The sequence below is a fragment of the Echeneis naucrates genome, chromosome 20 (assembly GCF_900963305.1).
Source record: "Echeneis naucrates chromosome 20, fEcheNa1.1, whole genome shotgun sequence".
NCBI lineage: Eukaryota > Metazoa > Chordata > Actinopteri > Carangiformes > Echeneidae > Echeneis > Echeneis naucrates.
The window spans coordinates 9,520,839-9,539,512 of NC_042530.1; the positions used below are offsets into that span (position 1 = coordinate 9,520,839).

The following is an 18,674-nucleotide window of genomic DNA, read 5'->3' on the forward strand; positions in this document are numbered from 1 at the left end:
GTGCTCTGACATTCCTCAGCCGCAGCTCAAGCTTATTTCAGAGTGAAGCATTCTTTTCAAAAGAACAAAACCGGAAAGTCTTTTTATTATTATGATAATAGCGTTGTTATCATGCTCATATGTCACAGTTTTACAGTGAGTGACCTGCTGTATTCATCCTGAGAGGCATTGGTAATTATGACTAAAACTATATGACTATAAAAGCTTTAACATTATTCACGCAATGTAAACGTTGCTGAACTTTGCAATGTGAACTCATTTTCATAAGATCTTCTGAGTTTCCAAAATGTTTTTTTTTTTACCCAAATACTTCAGACACATCAATGCCACATATGGAAACCATCCCTGTCCATCAGCATGCTTTGTGCTGACTAACAATGACTCAGCAAGATTTCTTTACTTTGTACCAAGCTGTTGTTTTTCCAGTGATGGGAAGACACTGGGTGCTGCTGATCAGTAAAGAGGATAGTGGAACAATAATCTCATAATTAAGAAGAAAAAGTGTGGAACAAAATGCACTGTGGATGTTAGTGTAATTAGTCTGTTTCTATAACACAAAAATAATGGATGACTGCGAGGGGGAAATCGGGCATAACTGCAGTTTGTTTTATCATAGATCTAATGTGAATCAATATGACAACAATTAACAAAAAGACAAGCCTTAATGACAAGCCTTCAAATTTAATTATAACCAGCATGAACACATTTATCCTGCATTACAATGAAGCTGCGTGGTGTATTTTTTATTTTTCACTTTAACTTCCCATGAATGTTAAATGTTTCTCTGTCTGCTTGTTTCAGTACATGAGCGGCTTTGGCAATGAGTTCTCCTCTGAAGACTCTCGCTGTCCTGGATCATTACCTGAGGGACAGGTAGCTCACAAAAAAAAAAAAACAACACACCCCCAGGGCTCATTTTGGCGTTAATTTGATCATTTATTCATTGATTTTGTGCTTAAGTGGATTGCATGAATACTTAATGAGACACCGTAGGAGTTACAAGGGGTTTAACCAACCAAAAGCTGCTGTGACTCCTCCGCGTTTCACTGGGAAATCTAAAAATCTGCCACATAGTCAGTTCCAGCCTGGCGATGATGAAACTGTCAATAGAAGTGAGGAAGCAAAAGTCACTCACATCTCTTGACACTTTTATCATTATTGATTTTTATGTCGCTGAAAAAAACAAAAAAAAACAATGCAAGGTGATGTCAACACAAGTCGACTTTGTTGAAAAATGAAACCTCGAAGAATTTGTTTGTTCACAATTGTGCTTCGAAGAGGACTTCCAGTTCTATTCCTCCGCAGTACAACACAGTGTATAACATTAACGTCCTGTCTGAACACAGTATATTATATTCTACAGAACAATCCTCAGGTCTGTCCCTACGGGCTCTACGCTGAGCAGCTCTCTGGCTCTGCCTTCACCTGCCCACGGCCAGCCAATAAGGGTAACCACGTCTCTTTGACACACATCTGTCCACTTAGACCAAATGGCTCTTCGACATTAGGAATAACTTTGTACTGGTCCATTTTCTTTTTCCAGCTGGCTGTACCGCATCCTCCCCTCTGTCAAACATAAGCCTTTTACCGCAGTGCCATGTGGGAACCTAACGGAGAACTGGAATGAAGTGGAGCCTGATCCTAACCAGGTACATCATGGAAAGAAATACTGCTCACCAAATCTTGCCTCAAGGCAAGCCCCTGAAAAGTATTATCTTAGATTACAGTAAAGTGTGGTGATGGGAAAACAGCTTTCTACATACTGGCACAATTTTAGTTTTTTAGGGATCAAACAAAAAAAGGTAGAAGTTGCCAAACAGTCCACTGGGAAGGGGCTAGCTGGTTAGCATGCAAATTTAACTGCAGGAATAAAAGTGATAGAAGCTAAAGGGAGGTTGCTTTCCATTGGTTTTGAGAGAGTTAGACGAATACAAACAGTTTGATGCTGAGCTTGCACTGTAAGTAACTGTTAATGTGATGTGAACTTTTAAAAATGTCTTTTAAATCCAAAACTCAGGTAAGCTGAATCATAGGAAATATGTTTGTCATGGTTTCATCAGATCTGATCATTGCTGGCAATGGAAGCAAAAGAGCCACGTTTAGATCCAGCTAAACCCTGAGTAATGCCCACACAATGATATCTCCTTTTGAGGTTTTCAGGTTCTTTAACATTTCTCTGTGCTTCAGAGATGCATTCCTTCATTTTCCTGTATTCACTGGCTAAGTCGATTCTCACTCTGAGGTTTCTCTCACAGCTGCGATGGCTTCCATTTATCGTTCCCAAATCCACAGAGAAGAAAGTGGACTTTGTGGCCGTAAGTGTCTTTTTAACCCCACATTATTGTTTCCTTTAAGATTGACAGTTTATGGGAATTTCACATTTTGTTTGTTGTAGGGTCTGCACACGGTCTGCGGTGCAGGCGATGCAAAAACTCGCAATGGCATCGCCATCCACGTCTATACCTGCAACACGTCCATGGTAGACAGGTCAGGATGTATTTGTGTACAGTTGGACCCCTCATGTAACAAATAGATGTATTTTCAAATATCACAAGGAAAAGAAAAAAAGAAACTTGGTAATGTTTTGTTGATTGTTTCTGAGCTCTTCAATTTTTTTCCATTTCAGGTGCTTCAACAACTCAGATGGAGACTTTTTGATTGGTGAGGAAAAGGACTGTTGATGTTTTCACTGCCATCTATCACCAGAGCAATGATAGCCCAATCCTCTGTCCTTCTTCTCCATCGCATTTCTTTTTTCTCTTGCTTTCTTTGTGTTTTTGTCTTGCTAGTCCCCCAGCAGGGTGAGATCTTGATCACGACAGAGTTTGGGAAGATGATGGTGGAGCCGAACGAGATCTGTGTCATCCAGGTGAGATCTATGTTTTTCATATTCTCCGTTTTAACAGAAATCTACTATTGTGTCTGCCCCCACACCCCACTTTCCATATTTAGAAATATATAATTTGGACTTTTCCAATGTGACCCTAACGATGAATAACAGTGGAAATTGGTTTGATGTACAGTCTGACCACCAGAATTTGTGATTGTAGCACACCAGTATCTTTCCAAACGTCGGCCATAAAGCTGTGTGTCCCTCACCAACACTTCTTCTGTGTTTTCTCCAGCAAGGAATGCGCTTCAGTGTGGATGTGTTCGGAGAAACCAGAGGTTATATACTGGAGGTGTATGGAGCTCACTTTGAACTCCCTGACCTGGGGCCCATCGGTGAGTGTTCATATAATGTTTCTGACTCTACTTATGTGTAGTCTTTGTTCACATCTATTTATTCTTGTGATGCCTTCATCTTTCTTTGTGCTTGTCCCATTGTTGCCTCATATCCTCCTTTGGCTACAGGAGTTTATGATCTACAAATTTGGTCAACAACTACTAGAGTCTAGTAGTTCAAGTGGTTCAGTACTTAGTAAACACATTGATATTTCTGTCAGGGTGAATTATATTATTATTATTATTATTATTATTATGATATTATATTGTGTGTGCGTTTTTGCAGGAGCCAATGGACTGGCTAACCCAAGAGATTTCCTGTGTCCTGTTGCTTGGTATGAGGATCGCACCGTGGCCACAGGCTACACCGTCATCAACAAGTACCAAGGAAAGCTCTTTGCCTGTCAACAGGTATTTCTTTCTGTGACTTTTCAGTCTGTGTGTCAGTGCACTCGCACATCTACGCAGACATTGTGTGACAGGGGCCCACACGTATGGCACGCTTGCCCTATTACCCTATTTAGGTTTGTGTTTGCTTCAGTAAACACCATCAAACCGCAACAATAACTAACAGGAAACTGCCCAAGTGAGGCATATGATCATTAGCTGTTCCCACCGATTGAATTGCCATCCCTGATGATTTAATATGGAAGCGTTAGCTGTTATCCATTCAGCAGGTTTCCGCCTCAACTCCTTATGAGTCTTAATCACTCATAATTAGTTAAAGCATTCTGGCGTTACAGACAGTGTACCCGTGAAGCTTTGCTTTGTAGGAAAAACCTTTCACAATTTAAGCATTAATTTCCCCATATTTCCCTCGGGGAATGATCCTCCCCCTCCAGAAATGTCCCGTTAGGCACATAATTGGATCGACACATAATGTCTTACAGGTTTTTTACCCAGACAGGGAGAAGGTGGGAGGAGGGTTTGTCAGGGGTGAGGGTTGAGGGGTTGTAACCGTGGAAACCATGTCAAACCACACTGTTTATTCATCGAAGTACACAAGGGTTAGACTCCGTCTTTTTTTGTAGCAAAACAAACATTTTTCATCATGCTGCCTCTATTTGAGGATGTGTCCCCTGTCATGTGTGTGAAGTCAGAGGTGGAAGCTGCAGGCTGCACCTCACATGCTTCTCCTGGTGTCCATCCTTCCCTGAGCCTGGAAGGTGAGGCTACAGGGGTAAGAAAATAAGGACGCGAGCCTCATCTCAGGGAAGATGCTGCTGCTCCCTTCTGGTCCTGCTGTTTTGTTCCCCTGCAGAGCGCTGAAATTGCTCAAATTAACTTATTATTTGCTTGAATGGGCCAATATGTTTGTGTTTGTGTGCATGGTGTGCAAGTGCTTGCTCTTCTCCTTTTTCCCCCCTTCATTTTAATCCAATGTAGTGGAGTTACCACAGATGAATGTCCAAGAAATTACCTGGATTGGGTTCCCCAAAGGCCTTTTGTGTCGACTACAGTACATTTAGAGTGTGTGTAAGATTGCGTCTGGTGTTGAAAGTCATGTGTGTGAACTTACTTATACACGTGTGTACATATGAATATGTGTGCAAGTATTTTTGTTAGTCTGTTCCAGTTGTTCATGTGTGTGTAGGGAGCTTAGAGGTCACTCAGGAGGCAGCTTGAGTTGTAATGAACTGTATTGATTTTAGCGCTCCTGTTGAATGTCTTTTTCGCAGAGACATTATCAGAACAGAGAAACTATATAAAATTGCTGTGGTTTTAACAATCAAGATAAAGAAATATCTCTGCACCCACTGCTACCGCTGCTCCCCCCGTAACTACGTTGCTGCGAACATCAAAATGCTCAAAGTTTGGGAAAGTTTGATTGTGAAGCCAATTACCCCATAATACCTGGAGCCTCATATCACAAAGAACAGGGGGAATGAAAGAGAAGAACGAATGAAAGAAGTACACCTTTTTTCACAATCAACCCTTTTCATTATGACCAGTTTTTTTCTCTTTATGTCAAGAAGTAGTCTCTTTGGGAATTTAAGATTACAAAGACATTATTCATTGTTCCCTTTTCCTGTGAAAAGCTCAATTTAAAGTCTTTTGTGTTTGTAGCTGGGGTAGACTCATTTTATTTGTTTTGTTCTGTGCTCTGCACGTAGGATTTTTCTCCGTTCAATGTGGTTGCCTGGCACGGGAACTACACACCTTATAAATACAACCTGAATAACTTCATGGTTATCAACTGTGTGGCATTCGACCATGCGGTGAGAATAATAACAACACTACAGACACACTCACAGTGTTTTAGAATATACATATTGCCTACATTTCTTGCTTAATTTTGTTATTGATCCCACTGGAGAATACAGCATATCCTTCACCACATTACATTCTCTTTCTGCCAAAAGGATCCGTCTATCTTCACGGTGCTGACTGCTAAATCCACACCCTGGTGTGGCTATTGCTGATTTTGTCATCTTCCCCCACGGTGGGGTGTGGCTGATCGCACCTTCCGTCCTCCATACTATCACCGTAAGTCCAAAGAAACACACACATCGTGGGCATATTTTGGAGGAAAATAAGAATTGAATATATTTTTAAGAGCTGGGTTGCTGAGGTTGGATTTGTGCAAATTGTGCGCAGTGGGGATAATTGAGCAAGAGAAAGATCAGCCATAACTTGCATGTCCATTTACTCAACCTCTGTCAAGATAGTGGGCAGTAACCATTCACCTGCTGTACTACTCTTAAGCTGAGGCCCCTCCACAGCATCTTTTGTCTGTCTTTACCACAGAGCTATAAGGCCATCTAGTGGAAGACAGTGTCACAACTTACTCTTTGTGCAGCAAACCATACCCAGCCCAGTGCTGTGTTACAGCTTCTCCGTTTCTGACTTCAGGTAATTGCATGAGTGAATTCATGGGTCTGATCAAAGGCCACTATGAGGCCAAAGAAGAGGGTTTTCAGCCAGGAGGGGCCAGCCTCCACAGCATTATGACCCCACACGGTCCTGATGCTGACTGCTTCGAGAAGAACAGCGTGGCTGAGTTGCAACCTGAGAGGGGGCTGAGGGCACCATGGTAAAAATGATTAAGACATTAACCAGAGAAGATACTTGGCCGTAAGAAAGACATCATGAAATTGTGTCTGTTTTGTCTCTTTCTTCCTTCAGGCTTTTATGTTTGAGTCATCCTTCAGTATGGCTGTGACCAAGTGGGGTCTACAGACATGTCAGAGGGTTGACAAGAGCTACTACCAGTGCTGGGAGCCTCTACGCAGTCATTTTAACCCGAACTGGAAGCCCAGCTATAGAAACATAGTAAGTCAGAGGAAATTGTACAGTACAATTACACAGCACAGTACTGTTATATGAAGAGAAAAGTCCTACTATGGCTTTCTTAAAAATCACAACAAGCAATCCAATTTTAGTCTAACTTGGCTTTCTTTGTACTTTTTGATTAGGTTTGCTGACTGAGAAATACAGAAGCAGCTGTTTATACAGCCAACTATGATTGAAATCACACAATAAAAAACAAAAGTTGTGCTATTTGCCGTTTCTCATGTTTGAAATAAAAATCTCAGCTAGGTTATTTGTTTAGATTGATGCCCAGTCATGCTGGCAAGTAATTCTTCCTAACGGTTTGGAGATAAAAGACACCAGCACACCTTTGTTTACTGCAAAACAAAATTTTGATTAACATACTCGTGACCACAAAAAAAGCTCAGTGCACCAATGGCAAGTACACCTGTGACTTCCGAATAAGGCTAACTGCATGAACAAGATTATAAAATTACCTTATAATGCAATAATCCTCCATTTTGGCTTTTGTTGTGTGGCCTCACTTACAATTAACTGTCAGTTGTTATGAAGATGGAGGACGGTACTAAAGCACTAAAGTGTGCCACAGAGCATGAGCTCAAATTTAGTTGCAGCAATCATTATTAGGTGAGAAGGAAGGAGTGAGTTTATCAGAAACAGAAAGGGGCAGTTACTGGCCCTGAAAAATAATACCACACACCCCATGAAAACTTGCATTATACAATGGACGGCTAAGTACGACATGATATAACGTTATCTGTGTAAATTTGTGTTGTGTTGTGTTTGTGAAACTGATCAGTGATTGTAAAGGACACTGCATGAAGTCAGCCCCTATAGATTATATCCAACAAGAAAATGAATACTAATATCCGTTGCCGCTTAGGGATGAGCCATGACCTGGCCAGGTATGCCCATGACTAGAATCCAAATAAAAGCACACTTTTGGACTATTTGTGTTAATGCAAGGAGTAAAGAACTTCCAGCAAAGCAGCTGAGAAAAATCAGTAGATACAGGCCAGCACACAGAATAAGTAAAGAAAGAAAGAAAAAAAAAATCTCACTTATTAAGTATGCGCTAAATTAATTGGCTTTAATATTATTGTGCTTTAGTTTTTGCCAAGTGTCTGAATGGCTAAATGACAATGTGTCTTGTTCCTATCACTCAATCATTCAAAGCCACACTTGTTTTTGATAATATAATTTTATTTGGTTATTTATAATTACACAGACTGATATCATCACTACAGCATACAGCAGGTCTTCATACATCAAATCTCATGACGACAAACTGAACTTGCGCTCGAGGGTTCCAGCCTTAATCTGCTCCTCTTTCCTGTCCTGTGAAACAGATGACAAATATGATGAGTTAGTACAATTTCCACAGTAACAAGTCATAACATCCTCACCTCACCTTCTGGACATTTTCCTAGCTGCATTTTTTATGATTGAGTGTTTCATGATTTTCAGACAGTTTTTCTTACTCCTGGCAGAGAGAGGGAGGCAGATATGATTGCCCAGCAGTGTGACAATTGCACTGGATTTTGGCTAGATTTTCTATTGGTGAGGGTTTCGAGGGTGAATCTCTGTGACAATGGGGAGAAAAATGAAAGGCACCATTTCAAATGAAGCACTTATTACTAATGTAACTGGAACTGTGACAAAAAAGAAAACGAGATCAACCATGCACCTACAAGGAAATGAGTCCCAATCCACAACTAAAAAGCTTTTCAGAGCTATGATTCCCTTCGTCTATCACGTTTTACGTTTCTTTTAGACAAAAATATGTGTAAAGTGTGGGATAATAGCATCAGATTAGCTAGTAAAAGTCATATTAGCACTGTAGCATATTCATTCTTCAACTGCTTTATCCGTTTCCGGGCCACAGGGCTGCTGGAGCCAATGCCAGCTCACATTGGGCGAGGGGTGGGGTACACCCTGGACAGGTCGCCAGTCCATCACAGGGCCAAGACACAGAGACAGACAACCACTCAAGCTTGCATTTAGAGTCTCCAGTTAACTTATACATGCATGTCTTTGGACGGTGGGAGGAAACCCACGCAGACATGGGGAGAGCATGCAAACTCTGCACAGAAAGGACCCTAGCTGGGAACCGAACGCGCAACCTTCTTATTGTAGGGCGACAGCGCTTACCACTACACCACCATGCTGCCTGCTGTAGCATGTAAAATGTGAAAATCAATAATATTAAGTTGTTTACTTATTCATATCAGGTGAAATCATGGATTTTTGACCAAAGGTTTTGTGCTAATTTTTGTCTATATTACAGTAGAAAGATGCCCTGAAAAGAAAATGGCAGGACAGGATGGTAAATGGAGATGCCTGCAGCACGATGGTGCCCTTGAGAGAAAGGGCTCAAACCTCAACAATATGCAATTCAATATTCTTGGCCTTGAAATATGCGTGTGTTGTTGTGCATATCCAGTCTAAAACAGTCATGCGGATAAGTACAGTATTTCAGCAAGGGTTGTGCCCATGACTGATATCTATTTGCCGCATTAGCATGTCCGTTAGCAAAAGTAGCGTAGATATTAAACCTGAATCTTTTTGTTGGTGGGAGCAGGTGATGATAAAGGTGGATTTCAAAGATTTCCAGCCATTGTTACATTAACAATATAAGCGCTAGTTCCTCTGTCTCACATGATGAACAGAAGTATTATGAAAAGGTATGGAACATGCAACTCATCTAACTTCTTAAGAAGACGACTGCAGGACAGGAGTCATAATTACCATTGCCTCTCCCTTGCTTAAGACAACTCTGGGTGAATTGAAAACTTTCTACATTTCCACTAGACAAGTAATCAAACAGCTTTATTGCCAACATTGGCTATGTAATAATACCAAAAACTTACATGAGACCTGTAAAGACCCACAGGTCAGTCAGGTAATTTATAAAAAAAAATAGTAGTCATGGGAAAGGGTGTGTTTTATTTAGCGTCATACCCTGTCAGTCTTGAAGATGTAGTAGAGGGAGATGAGAGGCACAACTCCAAACATCATACCCAAAAGAGACGTCTTGTATGAGGCCTTGAAATACAAGTAGGGGTTTGCACGTGCATAGACCCAGCGTGTCAGTGCAGGGTCTTCCTGTATAGACAAACACATTTCATGAAATTCATAAATAGGAAAAAAATTATACAAATTATTTGCTGCATCAAAGACAACAAAATGGAAGTGCATACAAAAAGTAAGATGTCATAATAACTGTTGTGTCCTTTTACTGTGTTAGAGCACACTGACCATGTCTGCTGTGAGAAAAGCTTATATGAGTAACGTAATTGGAGAAATCACATTTAAGCAGAATTATATTGTAGAGAAATAAAATGACAAAATTAAATATTTTGAGTACATAGTACTAAATCAAGACTATGAGTTTCGGAAAAGCAGTGGAACATGCACAAATTCTGAAAATGTTGATAAAAACTTGACAGACTTTCAATTAGCCAATAATTTTTCACTGATGAGAATTTAACCATCTGTAAGAGGGTGAAACTGAGGAGCTGAATATTTAGCTAACACAACCGGTTTAGATTATGTCGTAAGAGTGAAGCACTTGATAAATTATAATCCACTCTATAATCTCTTGAATGCCACAGAAAGATGATTAGCATTTAAAATTTCAATTCCTTGTTATTTGGACACGATGAACACGATAGCAAGCCTGTGCTAGCTAGTACTCAAAATTTAGTCAACCCCACAAAAAAATAAAAATAAAAAGGGGGACATCACTCTCGACATACTGCCCCTCACCACCAATTAAGATATGCAGACGAACACATGTGAACAGTGTACTGTCTTTGTTTAGCTTTGTGTGACTGCTCCTGACAGCCTGCCGTTAGCATCTCAGTAGGTAGCCAAAGCCTATTTTAAGGGTGACATTGCTAGCTGAGCAGACGGCCACTTACAATGAGCTCTTTTCTGTGCGGGTTATTGAGTTGCGTCTGGTACTGCCTCTTCAGATTCGCCCGCATGGCCGCCCTCTCTTGTTCGGCACGTCTATGATCCGGCGAAACGTTGAAGTATTCATTTGGATCCAATGTTTTAGGACGAGTGGCCAAGGGCGCTTCTCGGTAGTCCGCCATGTTTGTTTGATGACGGCTAGAGTGCTTGGGCTAACGTGAACTCGTGAAATCTCGCGTTAACTGTCCAAATCACCGTGGCAACGTCCAAAACTTGCTCTGGCTGGATGTGCTGCGAAGCAATGAGCGCAACTAAGAAAAGTCAAGAGAAAGAGGACGAGACTGTTCACAGTGACAGTAAAGATGATTTCAAATATGAAGAAGTATATCTGGAAGACGACTGGAGTCTAACAGAAGGAGAAGAAAGCTTGGAGGCGACCGTGAAAGCGATTCAAACCCGGGCAGAGGCCAGCGCTCGGGCTGCCTCCGGGCCCGGCACCATCAATACACGCAAACCGGAAGCCGTGGATGACTTTTTACGCAACTTTCTCATCCAGGCAGGCATGACAGAAACTCTTGACTGCTTCCAGGCCGAGTGGACTGAGATGCTGCACAAAGGACTAGTGGATGCAGAGCAGGTCGGGGTCGTACCGGAAGTGTACACCGACAACCAGCGCCTGGAAAACCAGCTGAAAAACGCGGAGCGGGAGAGGGAGGAGTACCGACGGGCGGCCTCAGCTGCGGCTAAGACTCTAGACAAGGCCCGGAAAGCCAGAGATTTCTATCGGCTGCAGCATAAGCATGTTGTCCAGGAGAGGAACCGGCTCATCGGGGACATAAGAAAGCTCAAGGTCCAGTGTGACAGCTACAAGCCAGCTGTGAAGCGGATGACTGAGAAATACCTGACAGTTTTAAAGCAGATCGCGGCGGTGAGTCTGGAGAGAGACAAGGCATTAGAACAAGTGGAGTCAGCTCGGCACAACATCTCCCTTTGTGGGGATTCAGCAGAGCTTACAGAAACAAGAGAGGACAACCAGGCGTCTCAGGCCCTCCACATCTCAAAGGCAAATGTCTGTTGAAATAAAAACAAAGACTCACATAACTCTTCTACTGCAAGCTTGATAGTTTTTAAGTAGGCTTAAAGCTCCCCTGGAATATTGCAATCTAATTAGACTGCCTGGTTGTTTTTACATCAGTTCAGATGGAAATGTAGTATATATTAAAGGCTACATGATGATATAAAATGGTATACACACATTTTATTGAATCTCCAAGTAATTGCCAGCCAGTAAGTGAAGTTGCCAGCGGTCGAATCCACTGTATTATATGAAATATAGCACATTGTGTATAATATATTACAATACAATATACAGTTTTAGTGCAAACCTGAGACAACAGAGACCTCTTGTGAACCAGCCTCTGCGTTTTATATTGATTGATGTCACACAGCTTGAATGATCCAAATAGTGTTTTCTGCATTGTGCAGTTGTAGGATCTTGAAAATGACCAGACTCTATTGGTTAACATCTACAACACATTCGCAGTAATAAATCAACGTTTTGTGCTCTGAAATGCAATTGATTTTTTTTTCTAAAGCCCTAAACTGGTTCTTTTTCTCATCTGGCCACCAATCAACATAAAAAGATGGTGTTAAGAAAATGTCATTGCTCTGCAAGTCAAGATCATGGTGCATTGTAGAATATAACCACAAGAGGGCAATCTCCAGCAAGCGTTGTTTTTATTACCAGGGTAAATTGTGTTACGGCAATAAACACAACAGAATAAATAAATAAGCAATAAAATACAGCATAATTATTTTTAAATTGTGCATAATAGTTGTTTGATTGTATAGTTTTAAAATATTTTATTAATCCTCCATGAGTGAGTGTAGTATAACTTTTTTATGTCGGGCAAGGACAAGAGGGGAATCTTATTTTGTGCTTAAGCGTTTTATGATGAAATTATACCAGATCCATTAAGCAGTTAGATAAAATTTTTACACCCCGTGGGTGGCCTTAAATATGAGATCCTGTTATTTAAAAGAGCGTAATGCATATTATTGCATATTATTTTGAGATTTTGTTGATTTGGTTGTCATACTTAAGTTAAGCAAGACCAAACGGTGACGGCCTGTTCACAGATATCTCTGGGATCACACCGGATTATGAAGTACATATACCCTTACGCTTAAAAGTGGAGTAGCCTACAATTGAGTGACAAGATGCTGAAAGAGCTCTTTGATCCAGAGAGGCCCAGGCGAAGTTACAGTACTTGTAACTGATGATTTATTGTCCCCTGAGGACCTTGAAAGAACCACCCACACTGCTGTTTGGATTCATCCATTTATGAATTCAAAATCCAAAGTGAGACCACATTCTGGGATCAATAAGCCCCCCCCCCCCCTTTCTCTGTCTTTCTCTCACTCTCTTTCATAATGTTCACCGAGAGATTTAGCCCCACATGAAATATTAATATATTTCTACCCTGGCTGACACCCACCAGACCTTATGGACTTGGAATTAAACTTTCAAAAGTTTATAAGTTGTGGTCAAAATAGCCACAAAAGTTTATTTCTACCCTTTTTTTCCCTCTGAGTTTTCTGCTGTCTGCCACACCCTCCACACCCTTCATGTCTGACCCACAGAACATTTGGTATTTCATTCTTTATTGTACTTGAATTATGTCTTCTGAAATTTATATAGTTTTCAGTTTGCTAAGCTTTATACACATAACAGGCAGATAATATGGACACGGGGCAGGTATAAAGGAGAAATGAAAATCTGTTGAGGTTTTCCCTCAGTGGGGTTGCTGCCTCACAAGCCTTAATCCTTCCCAGTAATCAGAAGTCATTTTGTTGCCATTTCTAACTCTTAGATTGACTTCTGCACATGGCATGAAAGTGCAGGCAGGGTTCTTTGAGAACTTCAAACTTTTCTCCTTCCTTTTTCTACCAAAAAGTCCCTGAAGTGGTTTTTAGACTAAGAGACAATGACCTAATTTGTTATGCTGCTCTTTTGCACGTAATCATGATATTTTTCGGCCCACAGATTCCATTACTCTGCTGCCCTTGAGGAATGTAACGGAGGATAGGCTTCCTTTCCGCCCTTGTTTTCATCTGCAGAGCGTAATTTTGTCAGCTTACAGAGTTTACAGAGTCAATGAAGTGGTGGCTGGAGGGTGGCATGTTCTTTCCAGCCAACATGTACCATCTAAGCCCACATTGCCCTTTTCCAGCCTGCTCATCCCTCCCTCTCAGATGATTCTTCAGTTCTGAGGGGTTATGGTGGTCACAGCCTTTATAAGAAGTTTTCAACTGTGCGGCTCCATCTAAATGCGTCAGACTGATTGGAATTCCTTCCTTGCTTGCCTGACTCCCTCTGCTGCTCTTCACTGACAGCCCTGTCCACTTCAGAGAACCACAGTGACCTTTGTGTCATACCAAAGAGAAAGGCGAATGAGAGCAACAGCTAACGTTTCGGCCTGTTTGGCTGAGACTGACCTAAATCTGCCTTGTATCCTTTCATCTTTTCTGCTCACTGTTTCTCTCTCTTATTCCTCTGTCCTGTTTGTGCGACCTAATTGCTCCAGGTTATAAATTCAGATTGATCAAAGACTGCTTCAGCTTTGTTGGCAGCAAACCTCCAATTCCTAAACAGTTTTTGGAGATGCTTCTTACTCAGTTCATGGAGAGTTCTCCCTACTAATTCTAATCTATTTTTATGCAATTGATTTATCTTGTCTGCAAGTATTTCCTTAAAAACAGATTTCCTTGGACCTATATAGTGGGCAGGGGGTCAAATTCAGCAGTTTTTTCTTCTTTAATGTAGTGAATAGAGCAGAGATTGGCCTGTGGCAGTGACTCAGCAGACATCCATCATTTTCAGGAGGAGTGGGATAGATGAATTGCATTGCTCTCCCTGATAGAAGTGGTTAAATCCTTTTTCTTTTCTTTCAGCTCTCCTCATCTCAGTGCTCAGCTTTTACGTCAATATTAAACATTTCTATGGCAAACTGAGAGGCAATTACTACCTATGAATTAGTCATAGTGAAAAATGTGGGCACTCCTGATGCTGCACTTGTCAAGACAATAGCTGCCAATGTGTTGTTTTGGTGAAACCGATGTAGATCCTTCTGCCATATCAGTTGGGTGTTTGGAATTTTATCAAGTATTTAAAGATTGTGGTCAATGTGTTTATTTACTTTCTGAAGATTGCACATCTGTCTGTTCCATTTGAAGCAGGTGCCAAGAGCCTCACACAAAGAGCATAGAAAAATGTTTGCTGGAGTTTTTCCAAAGATAATAAAATCTTCCCACAGCACTTATAAAAATTTCATTTGTTTACACCCATTAAAATGGCTTAATGGGAAGCTGGGATAAGTAGTATATTTTTATCATCAATAATCACCTTTCACTATATTGTTATTCAAGTGGTCTAAAAATGTCTGCATGTCTGCTTTTTTCAGACAATGGAAATACATATTCATGATAGACTGTTTACACATGTATGCATATTCTTGTGCCCCTCTCCCAAAATGCATGTGTCCATATTGATGAAGCATTTTTGAAATGGAGACAACTTGCTGCACTTAGAGTGAGACCTAACAGGCCACTAATGTCATTTTCCTGTCATAGCCAAATGTGTTGTATTGGATTATTTAGGTAGATATGCCATGAGAGCAACTTGTGCTAACTGTGGCCAAAGGCTAAAATTTGCAAAAATAATCTTCCTGTCCTTTTAGACTCCCGATTAGCAAAGATAAATGGTGGAAGTTTTGAAGTTTTGGTATAAGCTTAACCATCTTCATATGAATGTATTTCTCAAAACAAAAATCCTATTAAGTTACAAAACACCTAATTATCAATTCCTAAAATTTACAATGATGAATCATATGTATCCAATGGAAATGGTTAGCAAAGGCATAGATATCTGTAATGTTTTGTTAGTTTTCAGTCTGCTTGCTGCAATGTGCACTGCGGGATCAACATTTCATTTTAACTGTAGGTTATAAAGAAGTCATTTGAGTCTGTGACTTCAGACTTTGTTGCAAATTAGATTCCAGCAGTGTCAGAAACATTTCGTTGATGTTTTAATGACAAAATGAAGGGGTTGTAAGTGGCAAACTGCCTCTGGATGTGCGCACTTTTTATAATAAACAAACACAGATTTGAAAAGTCAATGAATTCACCATCGGCCCATAAATAACATTCTCTTGCCATATGTATTGAAAGGTCAGCTGGCTGATATATTGCCTGACGTTGCAGAGGAGTCTAATATATCACCCATGCATCTCTGTTTCTGTCCCTCTCTGGCTTTTCTTCATCAGAGGCCAAAGGTGTGAGACAAGTCCGGGCTGCTGTGACAGCAGTTTGAAGTTTTGACAGGCAGAGTCCGGGAGACTGTTTGGACGAGGTGATTTCAGGCCAGAGAGGACTGACACGAGCAAATGAGCCAACGCCCTCTATCTGATCCGATCGGAAGTGGCAGGAGATGGAGAGAAGGAGCCAAGGTGAGCTTGAACGCAAGGTCATGGTCTGAGGTCAGTGGAATCAGAATAGATGAGGACACCCATTTCATTAATAATCAGACGGGGATACCTTGTCTTGAGTGCAATTACAAATAAATCACACCTTACAGAGAGTCTGATACAATATTTTTCAAGGCATGATTAAAGCTGCCAGACTATAAAACAAGCCAAGAGTCTGTTTCTCAAACCCACTTAATTTAATTACATCGACAGATGATCCTATGATGCTAGCTGACGTTTTTCATTAGTCAAAGTCATATGTCAATAGTGAAAGGAAAAATTAGTTCCATTTGAGTTTAGTGAGTTTTTTTGTGGGTTAAAAAAAAACAATATGATTATACTGTTGTACGCTAAATAAGAAGCCAATGGCTTCCAACTTTGCTGACATATACTGGGAACATGGTGAAACCTTTCCAATGCTAGGTTAGCTGAGCTAGGCTAATTTATCGGAACTGCAGGTAGCTTCATGTAGAATCAGTCGGCAAGAAGCCAAATCAATATTTGCCCAAATGTCAAACGGAAACTGCAGGGCCATGTTATATCATCACACACCATTGTTCTGTCACTAGTTTTCATGATTCAAGCTTGCTGGCCTGGAAGATTGGATTCACATTCTTCTACAAATCTAACACTATGTTTTGTTTTGGTCTTTTGGGATTTGTTTGTTTCATTTTTTATTTTATTTATTTATTTATTTATTTGTATTTTTGCTTCCCTAAGCTTGAAGACAGCCATCAGTGGGTGGGGATTTAGTCTGGAGCTAGACTGAATTTTCCTAAGGGGTTGTTTAATATCTGGACATCCGACTACCAATGTTTAGTTAAAAACTTTTTTTAGCAATGCTCTCATGCTCCCTGACGAAAAAATATCATGGTGGCTCCATTGTTATTATTACTAATAATGTCAAAGCCATAAACATGAAGGTTGCAGTCAGCTGAATTATTCTGCCTATAAAACATAACCCTCAGGTTATATATAGTTGAAAATCCTCACTTTACAGACAAACCTCTATTCACTTCTTGCATATTCTTGTTTGTGACTGTGTTTTCCCACATTGCATGTTGTTTGGGGTCAAATGCCCCCGTCAGTAAGAGACTAATACTTATGTGGTGGTTACGACAGCTTGAAACGGATGTTAGCTGGAAGCCACTAACTACACATGACTGTGAACCTGACTGAGCTTTTATGGGAAATCCTGCATATCACTTTGCTTTTGCCGCTTCCTGCCACAAGCTTATAGATTTAAGGCTTCCAAATTATTTGGTTAGTAGTTATTATCACCATCTTTGTTCTCAGGGAAATGGGTGAACCCAAAGCAGAGTGGAAACAATGCCACACACCATTATACAACCGCAATGACTGAAATACGCCTTTAAGGACTACTTGTGTGTTGACCACAAAATGTGACACGTGTTCAGGTTAAAGACTAAAACTTGATTAAAATTAGAGATCTCCAGAAGACAAGTGTTTTTTATGGCTGAATTTCTATTTATAAAGTGTTGGTGTGTTGTGCATGATCTGCTGCTGATACAAACTTTGGGATGCACTCCTTGCTCCATCAGGCTCTCAAACTGGAGTTTCCCAGGATGCATTAGCCCAACGCTCAGTCAGTCAGCGATATCCTGCTGGCAGCTGTCAGAGCAGTGTGTGCATACGTGTGAGATGGCAAGGCAATGAGCTGAAGCTGTGTCCCTCTTATTGTTTCTAAACAGAAAGACAGGCGCATGGTTTTCATGCGACTCACTCTTTCAGAGAAATCAGAATGGTGTCCTGTGGTGGTTTATCACCAAGACTCCTCATACCCAGAATATCCAGGTTGATGATGGGTGACCAGCTCAGGACTTCACACTTCTCTATGTTTTCCCAGTGTGAGCTGCTAAAGCATTAGAGGCAACAATGATGTGCTTCAGGGAAAATGCTGTGTTTATAAATAACATATTGTGTTATTTTTCTCCTTTTCCCTTTTTTTATGTCCATAGAGCCATACAAATGACAGTGTGTACCTACGCAATGAACAGAGGGCTTTCATCACTAAATGAGCAGAGGATGAGTCATCCCATTCACCTAGATTGCCTCCTACTTTTACACAGGCTCATTTTCCTCATCAGCTCACCACGTGATTTGGGATTCTCTGTTTGATCCTGGTAAGGCCTTGGTATTATAAAAAGGTAGTCAGTGCAGTAAATTCCTTTTTCTCTTAGTAACCAGGTTTTTTGTTTGATTTGATGTGCTGTAAATATATAGAAACCCATATGCAGAGGAATCGACAAAGATCAAATCACAGACTTCGTACATATTTTGATGTATGTGTCCTGGAGAAGTACTCAGAGTAAACCTCTGGTCCAGACCATACTACTTTTCCATTCTTGGCCAAATGAAATAAAAACACAATTTTTTAAATAGACAAAGTTTGATTCCTGAAACAGATGGTCTGAACTACATTTAGATTTTTTTTTCTTACTCTTACACACAGAGACTATTTGCCCCTGACTACTGTAATGCAAATAGATTAGTGGTCCCTTTATGAGGAAGACGTTCCTGCTGGTTTGACTTCCTTCCACCTTTGCCAGCCATGCATTTTACATATATCAACTGTCATATGTAATTAGGAACTTAGTGGTGTTTCAGTCTTATGATGCTTAATTTAATGAAACAGTCATCGGCCGTGTTGCAGACCCTTGTGTGACAAATGTTACTCTGGAAAAGAGTGAGGGAAAGACTGAGCTGCTACAA

General features: G+C 40.7%; 2 protein-coding genes across 2 annotated transcripts; one reads left to right on the plus strand and one right to left on the minus strand.

Moving 5' to 3' along the window:
- Positions 1 to 765: 765 nt before the first annotated feature.
- On the plus strand, positions 766 to 6,650 carry LOC115061356 (homogentisate 1,2-dioxygenase-like). Its single transcript, XM_029529666.1, is given in 15 exon segments — positions 766 to 873; positions 1,364 to 1,447; positions 1,539 to 1,649; positions 2,256 to 2,315; positions 2,396 to 2,487; positions 2,627 to 2,661; positions 2,790 to 2,869; positions 3,126 to 3,225; positions 3,512 to 3,636; positions 5,340 to 5,444; positions 5,589 to 5,712; positions 6,079 to 6,240; positions 6,243 to 6,259; positions 6,352 to 6,498; positions 6,642 to 6,650. Coding segments are annotated over 15 exon segments (1,359 nt in total).
- Positions 6,651 to 7,692: 1,042 nt separating this feature from the next.
- LOC115061059 (NADH dehydrogenase [ubiquinone] 1 beta subcomplex subunit 4-like) lies at positions 7,693 to 10,618 on the minus strand. Its single transcript, XM_029529275.1, has 3 exons — positions 10,422 to 10,618; positions 9,460 to 9,603; positions 7,693 to 7,836 (listed from the first exon to the last, which is right to left on the minus strand). The coding sequence occupies exons 1-3, from the start codon at positions 10,596 to 10,598 to the stop codon at positions 7,774 to 7,776; spliced, it is 384 nt and encodes a 127-aa protein (XP_029385135.1). The 5' UTR covers positions 10,599 to 10,618; the 3' UTR covers positions 7,693 to 7,773.
- Between the last annotated feature and the right edge of the window lie 8,056 nt (positions 10,619 to 18,674).